At 30.4% G+C, this 13,341-nt stretch overlaps 1 protein-coding gene across 1 annotated transcript in view; it reads right to left on the bottom strand.

The window, feature by feature from the left end:
• Positions 1-13,341, bottom strand: part of Ir25a (ionotropic receptor 25a) — a 57,885-nt gene that overhangs the window by 7,007 nt on the left and 37,537 nt on the right. The window contains exons 7-15 of the mRNA XM_016051995.5: positions 11,118-11,240; positions 10,874-11,044; positions 9,856-9,978; positions 9,664-9,771; positions 7,350-7,544; positions 6,152-6,351; positions 3,145-3,290; positions 2,817-3,066; positions 1,557-1,756 (exon numbers count right to left, since the gene is read on the bottom strand). Of these exons, the coding sequence (XP_015907481.1) occupies positions 1,557-1,756; positions 2,817-3,066; positions 3,145-3,290; positions 6,152-6,351; positions 7,350-7,544; positions 9,664-9,771; positions 9,856-9,978; positions 10,874-11,044; positions 11,118-11,240 (1,516 nt within the window). The remainder of the gene's footprint in view (positions 1-1,556; positions 1,757-2,816; positions 3,067-3,144; positions 3,291-6,151; positions 6,352-7,349; positions 7,545-9,663; positions 9,772-9,855; positions 9,979-10,873; positions 11,045-11,117; positions 11,241-13,341) is intronic.

The following is a 13,341-nucleotide window of genomic DNA, read 5'->3' as shown; positions in this document are numbered from 1 at the left end:
CAAAATTAAATTAATATTAAAATATATTATAACAATATTTAGAACAATATTTTAACTTACTAAAATAATTTTTCATTATAATACATAGCTTTGAATGCATAGCAACCATTTTGAAACAAATGCATGATTGAAATTTAAGGACTAGTTCAAATAGAAAATTTAAAGAATACTTTATGGGTCTGTCTAGGTTTTTCTGAGAGATAACTATCTTGTGAAAATTCAGACATAATTTTTGAAAATTAAAGATTTGGATTTATCGTTTCTTACGAGACACAAAAATAAAATTTTAAGAAAAAAGTATTTTGTGAAATTATTCTACCGTTTTTCCTAAATTTAAATTTGTGCTGGTACCGGTAAACGGTAGAAAATTTCACTTGGACAGACCCCTGTACTTTAACTATTAAAACAAAGTTTCAATTAGCAAACCATAATTTTAATTTAAAATTTCTTTTTTTTTCCGCTTGATTTTTAAAATGACAAAATAAATGTAGAAGATTGTGTTTATAAATGTAGTCATTCATCAAAAAAAAAATATTTAATCTATATATTTTTATATTAAAATATTCACTTTTAATTCTACATCAAAATAGATAAGTTAGGCTAAAAATATTTTTTTTTAAAAAATCTATGTACTCATAGGAATTTTTTTTTTTACTAAATTTCATTATAGAAAATCGGATGTCAAAGATACTGCAAACATATTATGAGAAAAAATACCAGTTAATAACCCTACTGCTTCAAATAGACTTTGAAAGAGTTTGAAAGGGAGGAATGACACTATATCAGGAAAAAAATATCTGAATTTATTGGCCTTTTTTTTTCTTTCTATTTTTGGCAAATTAGGTATTTTCTTTTTAATATGCTTTTAAAAAAGCTTCAGAAATATACATTTTCCACCAATAAAATATAATGTAGATTTTAATTCCACGCTTTTTCTTTCAAAGGGTAGAATTTTAATTAACAATATTTACATTATTTTTTGAAGAAATTCATGTTTAATAATTACTTTCTACAGCTATGCAACTCTATATTAAGACAGCATTAAATGTTTACTTTAATCTGTACTTTCAATCTCAAGAATCAAAAGATTTTTAAAAATGTAATTTTCAATGTGTTGGAATTTAACACACACCAAGAAAGAAAATAATTTCGTTAACTAAAATTAATTAATGCAACAATTTATTTAAAATAAATTTTGAAACTAAGAAAAGAAAATAATAAAAGTATCAATAATTTAAAACACTGTTTTTTAACTTTTATAATCAATTATATTAAAAAAAATTAGTTGATTTGAATCAACAAACCCTGTATGCAAGTAAGCGAATTTTTGTTTTAAGTTAAATCAAACACGCGTTTCAATAGTGAGGTATCCACTTACTTTTTTGCATAGTAATTAGGGTTTTATTTCAATATAATTTACATGTTCTGGGGCATTTTATTTTTTAATACGTATTTTGAATTTGAAAGTAACTTTTTCATATAATAACATTTTTAGTTTTATTTTATATATTTTAATATGCAGTTTCTAAAAAGAATTCATTCATTATTCTTTATACCAATGAAAGCAAAACCCTCTTGAGATCCTTTCGATTCCATCACTTTTTGTATTCCATCCTCAAATGATTTAGGCATGCCAGTTTCTTGCATGGTCCACCAAATTTTTGTAAATTTGTCACTCACTGGATAATCCCAAACAGCTAACTTAGCTCTTTCCGTTTCATTTAGAGAGTCGTCCAAGGACATATTTTTCCATATTCTAAAAAAAAGTTTAATTTACTAGTTTCATTAATAACAGTGTGATTTACTTAATGTGCATAATTAAACCATTTTTGAGATTTTTATTACAATAATCAGTTGCAAGGATGCCAGTTACTATGTAATTTCTGCAGATTTTAGTTCCTATTATGGAATGATGAATAGTTTTTGAAAATCAAATCAATTTTTATGATTGTAATAGCTTCTAATTTTATTATAGACTTTTTTTTAAATAAATTTATGAATGATCCCTTATTTTATTTTTTTGCTCTTGGTGACATGCTCTTAGTTTATCACATTTTGAAAAATTTATAAATTTATTTCATCAGTAATTAAATTTGTAGCTAATTTTATGATTGTTCTCATAAACTGTAATTGTTAATTTTCTCACAATAAAAAATTCATGGCTAATCTTATTGTTTGGAAAAAAATGTAACTTGCAAGACATTAATGAAGTGCTTTATTTTGCATTTTAGTTTTAATATGGAATCTTTATTATCACAGAAGATTAGGTCCACTACTGTGAAAAAGGTGGGCATCTTTTGATTGGAGTAAAATACTTAGTACATTATTATATATATACAGGGTGTTCAAAAAAGAAAAAAAATGATCAAATAACTTGAGAAACACTTCATATTTAAAATCTATAAGTACACATGAAATATTTTCAAACTATGCATTCAATGATACCTAACTCGACCCCCATCCCTAATCTCATCTTTAGATGGGGCAAGAGCAACTTCATAATTTTAAATAGAAACCATTTTTTATTGCAAATTTAGATTTTCTAGAAAAGTACCCTATTTTAACTTGCCGGCTGTTGCATTTTAATTCATAGGTGGTGCTGCAATTGTGAAGTGAAGATGGCGTAAAAATCGTTTAAAATAGACTTATCTCGGGAAATACATGTTTAATCATAAACACAGATTTAATAAACTCGACCCCTCCCCCGTCTTTAAACTAGGCACCATTCCCTGGGAGGTCAAAATTGTATAAATCATTCACAGCGAGCGCGATATACAAATTCTCTAGTTCTGAATTTAAAGAGAGCTGTGTATTACTCATAGAATTTTTCTTCAATATATGCCATTCTTTCAAAATATGTTGCTGCAGATGTGCTCATTTGTGGTGCATATTTTATTTTATATTGCTTTGCGAGATCATCAAGAGATTCAATGGGAGAATCCAAACGTGATACAGTGAGAAAAGCAGCTAAATTGGCAGTGTAAGAAGCTATAATAATGAAACCAAATAGCCACCAGGTAGCTGCAACTAATCTTCCAGACAAGTTACGAGGAGCTTCACCACCCCCTGAAAAAGATAAATTTAAAAAAAATTTAATATTCTGAAAATGCATTTTGTAAAAATTTTTATTTCATGTTTTCTGACCTTGGGGTGTTAACGATGTCATACAAAACCAAAGACTTTCTTTTAAAGTAAAATCTCTTTTCTCTTCATCATCAAAATCTTTATACTTTTCTTTGTTGTTGAAGTAACTGTAAGGACTTAAGCGATCAAAGCAGTACATGAGGAAACTGAAAGAGATAATAAATAATTAATTTTACAAATAAATAATTTTACAAATCCATATGATGTCTAATAGTATTGCTTGGTAGAATTGTATCTTGGTAGGTTATTCGTGGAAATTTTTTTTTTACATAGAAGTCATTAAATTTACTTTAAAATTTTACTGTGATTTTACATTATTGTGGATGAGTATATGAAAATGAAAGTTGTTTCCTATAAAGTTCCAGTTTCCCTGTCTTGTGTACCTTACTATATTATGATTAAAAATCTTTTAACTGTTGTTTCACTCTTTATAATTATGTATGACGTTGAAAGTACGAAAACAAAGCAGTATTCGCACTTACGCTTATTTTAAACTGCTTGAGTTACTCTTTAATAGAAAACACATGATTTTATTTTTTCATTTTGCGTCATAGCTAATTGTTAACTGACCTTATTGCCAAAAAATAAATATTTCCTCAAAGATTTAAAAGATTAAAGGATGCCACCTTTAACACCTGCAGATGGACTGATATTTTCTTTCTCACTAAAAAAAGAGCAAAGTCTATTAGGTAATAGAATTGGTTGAAATTCTTTTCTGGCTGCGAAGTTAGAGGCAAATACACTCTATAACAAAAAAATCGACGCACCAAGAAGGAGTTATCCGATTGAAACGAAAATTGGTGGATAGGAAGACAATGTACAGAATAGTAAATGATTCAAATTTCAGAATAATTGAATAATTTATTGCAGAGTTACAGTAACAAGTTCAATAAGGTGTTGACCCGCCTTTAGCCTGGATACAAGCTGCCACGTGGCTTAGCATAGACCGATAAAGCTCCCGGATGGTCTCTTGCGGTATTTCCTGCCAAATTCGATCCAATTGTCGAACGAGGTCATCAACATTCCGTGCCAGATGCAATCGCCTTCCCATCATATCCCAGACATGCTCGATGGGAGAGAGATCTGGTGATTTGGCAGGCCAAGGAAGAGTCGATTTTTTTGTTATAGAGTGTATTTTCGTAGAGAACATAACAAACGTCTACACCCATCACGCGTTCTTTATTGTTACCTATCCAGCATTCTACAATGATTTGGATATTATTAAAATTTATAACTGGTCCATTCTTCTATGGATATACTGTATACAACTTCGGAAATAATTTTCTTCTATAGATATACTGTATATTTATTGTATGATTTAAATATTATTAAAGTTTATAATTGGTCCAACCGAAGACTCCCCGCGTAGTAAAATGGTAACTGATGCGCGTTAAATCTGTCGAGTCGCGAAGTCCTCCATGTTCCCATAACAAATCAAAACCTCTGGGGGTACTGAATTGGAGATTGATCGTTCTCTGATTCAGGTCAAAATTACGATCTGTGGATAAATGAATGGGTGAGACGTATTTGTGTGGCAGAAGTCGAATTCTTGGGCATAGATGGCGCCACTGGAAAACAAGAACAATCGCACCCTTCTGCCTTAACAGGTAGAGAGAGAGAGAGAACTGGTCCATTCTTCTATGGATATACTATATATAACTTCGAAAGTATTTTTAATTTCTTTAGAAGCATTCGTAGAAATAATGATCCATAAAAAGAATGTCTTTTAGTCATTATACTAATGTTATAAAAAAGGATCATTTAATTTTATGACAAGTTATAACTTCACTCGAGTACCGTCTTTATGCATAGGTATAGCCGGGCACTGCCCGTGGGCCACAAATACTCGAAGGGGGGGGGGGAGAAACTTTCCTACGTTTAATATATCACCCTACCTACTTTCGAAAAATTGTATTTTAAAAAGAAAGGAGAAATGTATGGCCTCATAAATTTTAAAAGAAATATATTCTATTGAATAAATATAATGAACGAAAAATATATTCAATTGAATAAATCTATTCTAATGAATGTGTAATCATATTTATAATACATTGAGTATATTATGTAAGTACAGTACCAATGAAAAAGATAAGTATTAAAGTGAAAGAAAATTATTTCATGTCTCATGATTTTAAGTATATTAGTTTAATGTAGAGTTGACTAATTTAAACCAATGTTATTTTAGTCATATATATATATAAACTTTTTTTTTTTTAAAATTTTAATTATTTATATAAATACTTTTAATTTGCCAAATATGAAATTTTTCAACAGTTTTTTTTTTAATTTTGAGTTTAATTGCTAAAGGAAGTCTTGTCTTACTTTAAATAAACATAATTGTGTAATTTTTAAATGCTTTCATATTGCGTTCCCGCAAAAATATCTCAGTAGAACAAATTAATACGAGAAAGTTTTAGGTTAGGTCATGTCTCTAAAAATGTTTCACCAATGCTAAAAAGACAATAAAAGTTCGCAAAGTTAGTTTAAAATAGTTTAATAGTTATTAAACTTTTACATTTTGCTAGTAATATCTTTTATGCATTTAATTATTTTAAATAGCTTCTACGGTTTTGAAAACTGTTTAAATTTTAAGTATTGAGGATTACAAATGGTTACTATCTCAAAATTTTAAAAATTATGTATATTAAAACTGATTAATTTTATGTAAGTGAATTTTGGGTGGCTCGATTTTAAACAGTATTACATTTTATAGGGGCCCTGCATGCCATTAAGACGGCCTTGATTTCATTGCTAAAATTTTGACTGCTTGTTATAAATCTACACGTTAGAGAAAATTGATTTTCTGTTACAAGTTACTGAAACATCAATTCAGTTCAACAAAGATGAAATTTGATCAATTATGCCTATTAACATTTGGAAGTAATGTAACTTCCATTTCATAATTAAATCTTTGAAATCAATATATTTTTAGTTGACTGAATTTTTAACAAAATATTTTAACTGTAAGAAAGGGGAACACTAAATGTTTTTAGATAAAATTTCTTACCTTGTTATGAAGTATGCTGCAAGTATGCACATCCATACATTTGCTTCGAGTACAGTGAGAAATTTGAAAAGTGATGATGGTATTGATGGTTTTTTCATCAATATACTTATACCAACTAAATCATAGTAAGGCACCGTAAAGTCTACTACAGTTTCTCTTTCTGCCATTACTGATATTGGACCAAGAGCAATTTCTGCTTTCTGAAAAAAACAAAAGCAAATCCATTTTTTTTAAAAATTTAAAATAGAAGAGTATAAAATGCTTCTACTTTTTTTCTGAGAATATTTGCTTGATTTTTATATAATAATATTATAGTATTAAAAAAATAAATTTTTTTGAACAAAAAAAGGAAGAAAAAAAAACCTATGTTTCTTCATGCTACGCAATATGCTTTTGAATGAAGCTGGCAATTGTGGTACATTGACTTAGTACGTTTTAAAGAAAACACACAAAGTCAGCGTACGGCTACAATTTAAATGCGATTTCCACTTTTCTATTATTTAGTTAAAGGAGAAAAAATCATTTTATATCATCAATGGGTTTTATTTTATAACTGTCGTTGAACGGTCGACCCAATTACGGCAACTAATGCTCAACTCTGTAGCCTTGTAATTTGAACCTAATCCAGAAGACAAGGGAATTCTTGGATCAAATAATATGAGTAATTTGCCTTCTTGGTGAACTTTTTGATGGAACTTACCTGCATTTGCTTTACATTGAGACGACAACCTCCCACGGTTAACCTAATGTCAAGGGGACTCTAGCCCGTGATCCGTCTACCACTGAGGATATTTTACGTTTGAATTGTGTTCGATGCGAGCCGGGTGTGGAATTCGTATCGACCAGCCATTGTTGGGATTCGAACCCGTTTCACTACGTTAAGGCGACTGCTCTATTCTCTAAACCACCACGACTTCATTAATATGGTTTGATAATATATGACTTCAAAGTAGCAGAAATTTTTTGTTCTTCTTTTTTGCACTTTTGAATCAAAATATCTTCATACCATACTGAACTTGATAAATTTCTATGCAAACATTGAATTTTGATTAAAAAAAACCGTATAAAAAGTTATTAAACGTATTAATTGGTCAATTTTGTTATCTAGTATTACTATAACCATTTCTTTATCAGCTTCAATTATTAAAACCATTTTTGGTTTCATAGTTTGGTAAAGAAAAAATGCTTGCATATTTACCTTATCCTTTAAGTCTCTAATCATTCCATCCCATTCTAGGTTTTCATCCATAGTGCCAAATTTCTTATCTTCTGTTTCAGTAATAGTATATTCAAAATTTAATATTTCTTTTATGTTATCAATTAATTCAATGCAGTAGCCTGAGAATGTTACAGTTCCATTTCCGTCCACATGTTTATAGATAAATGGGGGAATCTGAAAGCAAAATTAAAATAAAATAATGAAGTTACTTAGAGAATTCAATTTCTTAAAGTCTGTGGTGATAGTACGTTACCAACGACAATGTCAACCTTCATCTTTGAAAAGGTACTCCAACATAGAATCGAGTTAACATGTCTTATATACTAGTGAATTGGAATTGAATAATTGTAGTGGTAGACACGCTAGGGAATTTTCCCACCAAAATTTTATCTGCGGTAGAATTCGATGAACGGATACCACTAGTTGATTCATTGATGTTTTGTGAGAAGCCGGGAGAGCTGTATTAAGTTCACCGTCATGATCGCTCCTGTGTTGCCATTAGCAGTCGAGTGTATACAGGCCGACGTTGTTTGTGTTCGAGACTGAGTATCACCGGTGTGATGAGGACAATGTCACAGTCACAAATAGCAAGTCAACTGTTGAATGTGGATCATTTTTAGAAGTAGACGTGTTCGATTCGAAGTGGACGTGTGTAGGCCTGTTCAGATCGCGTCTGCAGGTCACCGATGTGGGGCGAGTGTTATTGACAATGTCAACTTTCACCAATGAAAAGTACCCCAACATAGAATCGAATTAACACATCTAATATACTATTGAATTGGAATTTAATAATTGTAGTGGCAAGCACGCTACAATTCCTTGAATCAGATATAAAAATGATTAATTAAAAAGCTAAAATAAGAGAATGAAACTGTAAAAATAATTTATTTAATGGAAAATAATAACGTTATCAAATGTTCTAAGAAACTATTTGAAAAAAAATAGTTTTGCTAATGTGATCGGAAAATATAGCTCTCTTAAAATTCTTCAAAATTATACAATCTCATTAAGTATTTGATCTGTTACTCATATGACTGTAATGAAAATTTAGTAATTAATTAAATTTTTCTTCAGCGTAATTTTTTTTATTATTTTTACAGCTATGAAAATGACTCCATTAACTTAAATCGAATAAAACTTTTTAGTCACCTTATTCTGCAGCAAAATAGCTTCAGTTAGTAGTAGAAGTATATATTTTTTTCTATCATAAGCATTCTCGCCAAAGACAGTTGTTGGCCTAGGATTCATACAAGTTAAGGTACCACAATTTTGAGACCAATAGCATAATGTTAGCAACGTGTTCATTGTTACGGATTTTACATGAGCTTTACTTCCCAGACTAGTTGGTAACCATCGACCTCAAGTTAGGTAGGTTTTAAGCTGCCACTTAACTACTCTACCATCGTGGATCTACCGCATAAAACTAGCTGTTTGTTCTTAAGTTTGCTTATCCAACTTGATCAAAAACTGAAGTTCTTGGTTTCGTTATGATGTAATTGCACCTATACAAGTTTTACTACGTCTTCTGTTAAATTTTAAATTAGTTACACAATTTTTGTTTTTGATATTGAGGTTAATTTTGAAGAAAGTGATCGTTAAAAAGTTTAGCTCTGTGTTCAAAATACGATTTCAGTAAAAGCCTGAACTTTCAAATTGGAAGAAAACAGCCCAACAGCACAGAATCTCTTAATCGATATTTTATCTAGAATCATTCGCAAAGCATCTTAATGTCTTTTCTCAATCAACTCGATGGTTTCTTGCAAAAGTCCGAGATTTTGTCATGTGTATGTCGAAATGTGTTAGCAGATTTAATCAACAAGGATGATATAAATGTATTCTGAAAGAAATATCTTAATTAATAGTACAGTACTGTTTATTAATTGTGTAAGAAAAGAGAAATTTTTTTTTCTTCCTCTACCCCAGTAAAGGTTGAGAGGAGAGGAGAGTTTCAAGAACCTCTGCTGTTGTGCTGTGTTGAAATGTTGTTTTTTCCTTTATACACAGGGATCGCACCAAATCTTGGGGAACTGGTTTACATTCTGTCTATGGAAGCTATCCTTCTTCTCCATGTATATTCTTTGGTACTATATAGTGGGTTACAATGGGGCATTATTTCAGATTTTGTATTTTTAGATGTGCTGAAGCCCTTTTTCCCCTCATCCACTGAAGCCCTTTTTTCCCTCATGCATTGCATATTATGTTTGAGTATATAAACGAGCTTAGTTAATATTTAAGAATGAATTGCAATCAAAATACTAATGTAGAATTTGCATAAAAAATGTACAATACGAACCTCGAGAGTAGTTACACGATATACTGTAATAGCAGTAAAGTTCTTCAGATCGCTTCCTGGTTCAAACTTAATTTTACCCGTTGGTCGACCATAAGTCCATATTCCGATCTAAAATAAATACTTTTAGCTAAATTCATAAGAATTGTTATAAAGAGGGTGGGAATTATTGAGTATACAGCGATTTAAACTTACTCGTTTAGGTTTTGCTATTACATTGTTTGAGAATGATATATTTCGCATGAATAATGATAATTCTTGATAGCTGCTATCAGTGTCTGTTATTTTGAAAGGACCGAACATTCCTTCGTACGCTTCCTAGAATTAGAAAAAAAAAATTGCATGCATTATTTAATGAACACAAATTTATATAAACTGTGTTTTTAAAAATGTTAATTGCAATATAAAGAATATCAAGTTGCTGCAAACTTGAAATTTTTGTTAAATGATACTATCTACTTTTTATATTTTAAGAATAAAATAAAAATGCTTTGTAATTAATGCGGTAGTAAAAAATATAATTGTACTACTGGTAAAGAAATGAAAACGTTATCAGGAGTTACGTGTTTAAAAGGTTTGTATGTCTCTTTTTCAATTGCTAGAATAAATTTTAAATGTTTTTAAATTAAAATTGTAAGAAAAAACTACAATGTTTAGCTGCATAATGTTGTACATAAAAATATGAATTTTTAAAGAAATGTGTGCGTAATTCAAGCAACGTAATGAATCGTTGTCCAACGCAAATTATTCCATCAAGTGTGTTTGGCATTTCTGTATTATTTATTAATACTTTTAATGGATGTTTGAGGATAGTGCTCATTAAAAAAAGTGAGAATTATATGAAAAATCTCACCATTAGCCCCTTCCTTCTCTCTCCCGTGATATCTCCGGGCTGGAGTGTTCAGTAGTAACGTGCCAATAAAAATAAAACTAATTCGTTTCTTTTGTCCGGAAAACATTTTATTTATCATTTTGCACACCAGATGGTTGTACCAATATATTTTTAAGGCAATTGTAGATAGTTTATTTTAAACTAGATGTCAGCACTAACCAAATACGTGTATTTGTGATAGGTGATAAAAAAAATAGGCACTTTTATGACCGTTTTCTTGAAAATTAACCGATCGTTAAGGGGTTAAACTTAGTTAAGGTTAACATTGAACTTGACTGAATGTGAAAAGGTTGATCATAGATTGTAATTTCTGAAACTTACTTGTTTAAGAGCATTTAGAAGTTTTACTGAACTCCGTTCATTCGGATCTATTTTATCTTCCGTTGAACAAGAAGGATAAGATAATTGAGTTGGCCAATCTCCTGCATTTATTTTGTTTTTCACTGTTTGGACTACCAGGAAAACAAGATCATAGTAGAAAGCGATTTCTACCTGTACAAAAGAAAAAGCTAATATAATGTTTTGTAATTATATAAATCATGCTTCAAACTTGACATAATCATACCTCTGATAAAGATTTTTTAAACATATTAGCTAATCTTTCCACTTTCTCTTTACTAGCAGTAGGGCGAGGTGTCATCCACAAAGCAGAAAATTTTTTGCAATTACATCGTGGCTGCTCTGGATCCTTAAGTAAAAAATACAATAGTTTAGTAATTCAGCTTTTGTGAGTATTAATCATTCGTTTATGGTTAAAATTATACTTAGTCATGGAAGAAAGTAGCTATAGGTGATAAAATAAAAGGTTTTTTTAAAAAAAATCATATTGTTTAAAAACAGTACATGAAGTCGCCAATTTGGATCTGAGAATGACTGAAAAACCTCAACGCTTGCAAGAAAGCATTTCGATGTAAAGTATAGTAATGATGCAAAATGGGTTTGTTTCAGAACCTCTCCCGAGGGACCGATCAAGACAAATTCAGGCCCAAGGCCCACAAAATTTTCCGGGTCCCTAACAGAATATTTTGAAATTAAATTTCTGAAAAGTAGTCCTAACAATAAAAATAATCTATTGAACTGCATGATTCAAGAGAAACATTCCCAAACATTTTGAAAGCAGACAATTGAAGAATATTTTTCTAAGATAAAGTTTGCGCATCTAAATATTAAAGCAAAATATAAAAAAACAAAACGATGTTGTATGAAAATAAAAATAGTTTGGTGACCACAAACAATTGAAATCAGTGATTTTGCTAAAAATCTACTGATTAGCTGAATTATTTTAAAGATTGTAGCCTTCCATCTACAAATTTACATATATTTGTTAAGAATAAGCTTTTAGTTCTTGTTGACACTAATAATTTATAAGAAACTTTGCAAATATGCATTCTCGTTGCATTTGCATTGCAAGCCGTTGGAGTAAAAATTGCACCAATTAAAATTCAGCTGTACTCGCTCAGCCGAATTTGATTAGTGCAATGTTTATACGAGTTTGGTTTATCACAATATGAAGAAAATTTGAAATAAAAAATGCCTTTTTTCAGATAAACTGTTACTTTCAGTATTTTTTTTAAATAGAAGTAATATTGTGTGTCTCAAAAATTAGAAAAAGTATTTTTTACTAATTTTTGAGGCCCCCCAGAAAGTGTGGGCCCTAGGCCCATGCCTATTGGGCCTAGGTGATAATCAGGCCCTGCCTCTCCCTTAAATTTAAACACATGTTTTCTTTTATGTGTTGTTTATGTGTGGACAAGTATTGATTTGAAAACCAAAGCAAATTAAGTTTATCATGACTTTTTGATTTAATTTTGTTTCTGTACTGCAGATAAGTTTCTTGAGCAATGTCGGTAAGTGATATTTGACTCACTTTCAAGTTCCCATACGCCAAAATAAGTGTTGTGAGGCAGCTGTTTCGGCTATTGTCCAACGAAACAATTGTCTAAGCAATTTCGACTAATGCTTTTGTGTTTCACAGAGAAAAAATTAAAAAAAAAAAGGATAGTTTGAAACTTTTCATTACTTTCACATATCTTTTGACAGCTTTTAGACTTACTTTCAAGGTCAAACTGTACTTATTGCGATTAGGTTGCGATTTTGTACTTAACCTTTATGATGTGTGTAGTCATGTTCAGTGAAAAAATTTTTGCTTTTAATATGAAACTAAAACGAACAGGAAAGGAATTAGATTACCACTCACTTGAATATAACCCTTAAAAATAAAAAGGTTGTTTAAACCTGGCAAACTTGTTTTTACAATGCATGGAAGTACAAAATCGAGGTTAACGGGGAGGCACTTTTTCTAAAGGAGAAAAATTATTATTTGTTTATGAATTTCGAAGAACTGCTATATAAACGTGCCTGTTCTTGAGCCTGTCCGAAATTCCTGTCCGATTATCACTTTTCCACAAAAGAAAGCGCATGGACAGCTGAGTCACATTGGCTCCATTCATAGGCGGTAGACTTCTATTACAGCAGACTACGAAAAATTATCCCACAGTATGACTATGGACAACCAGTCAAATATTAGTTTTATGAGGTTCAAAGTTAACTGTTAAACCGATCATAACGCCAAAGAGTCCTCAGAAAGTCGTTTTTGTTCTGAATATAAACAAATACTGGTTCTGCAGCATGTGAAGAGGTTTTCACTTTATCAAGCATATAAAGAACAGACCTTGTTTTGACTTAAAGCTCGGTTAAGAGTTAACTTAGTTACCGTCATGTGGGGCTACTTTGTGCAGGATTTCGCAGTTTTTGTACTTTGACATGAAAAAAAACTATGTTAATTCAAT

The sequence above is a fragment of the Parasteatoda tepidariorum genome, chromosome 11, assembly GCF_982258835.1.
Source record: "Parasteatoda tepidariorum strain Cologne lab strain chromosome 11, Ptep-v5.0, whole genome shotgun sequence".
Lineage (NCBI taxonomy): Eukaryota > Metazoa > Arthropoda > Arachnida > Araneae > Theridiidae > Parasteatoda > Parasteatoda tepidariorum.
The sequence above is the reverse complement of the archived record's forward strand: the minus strand, read 5'-3'. Positions and strand labels throughout refer to the sequence as shown.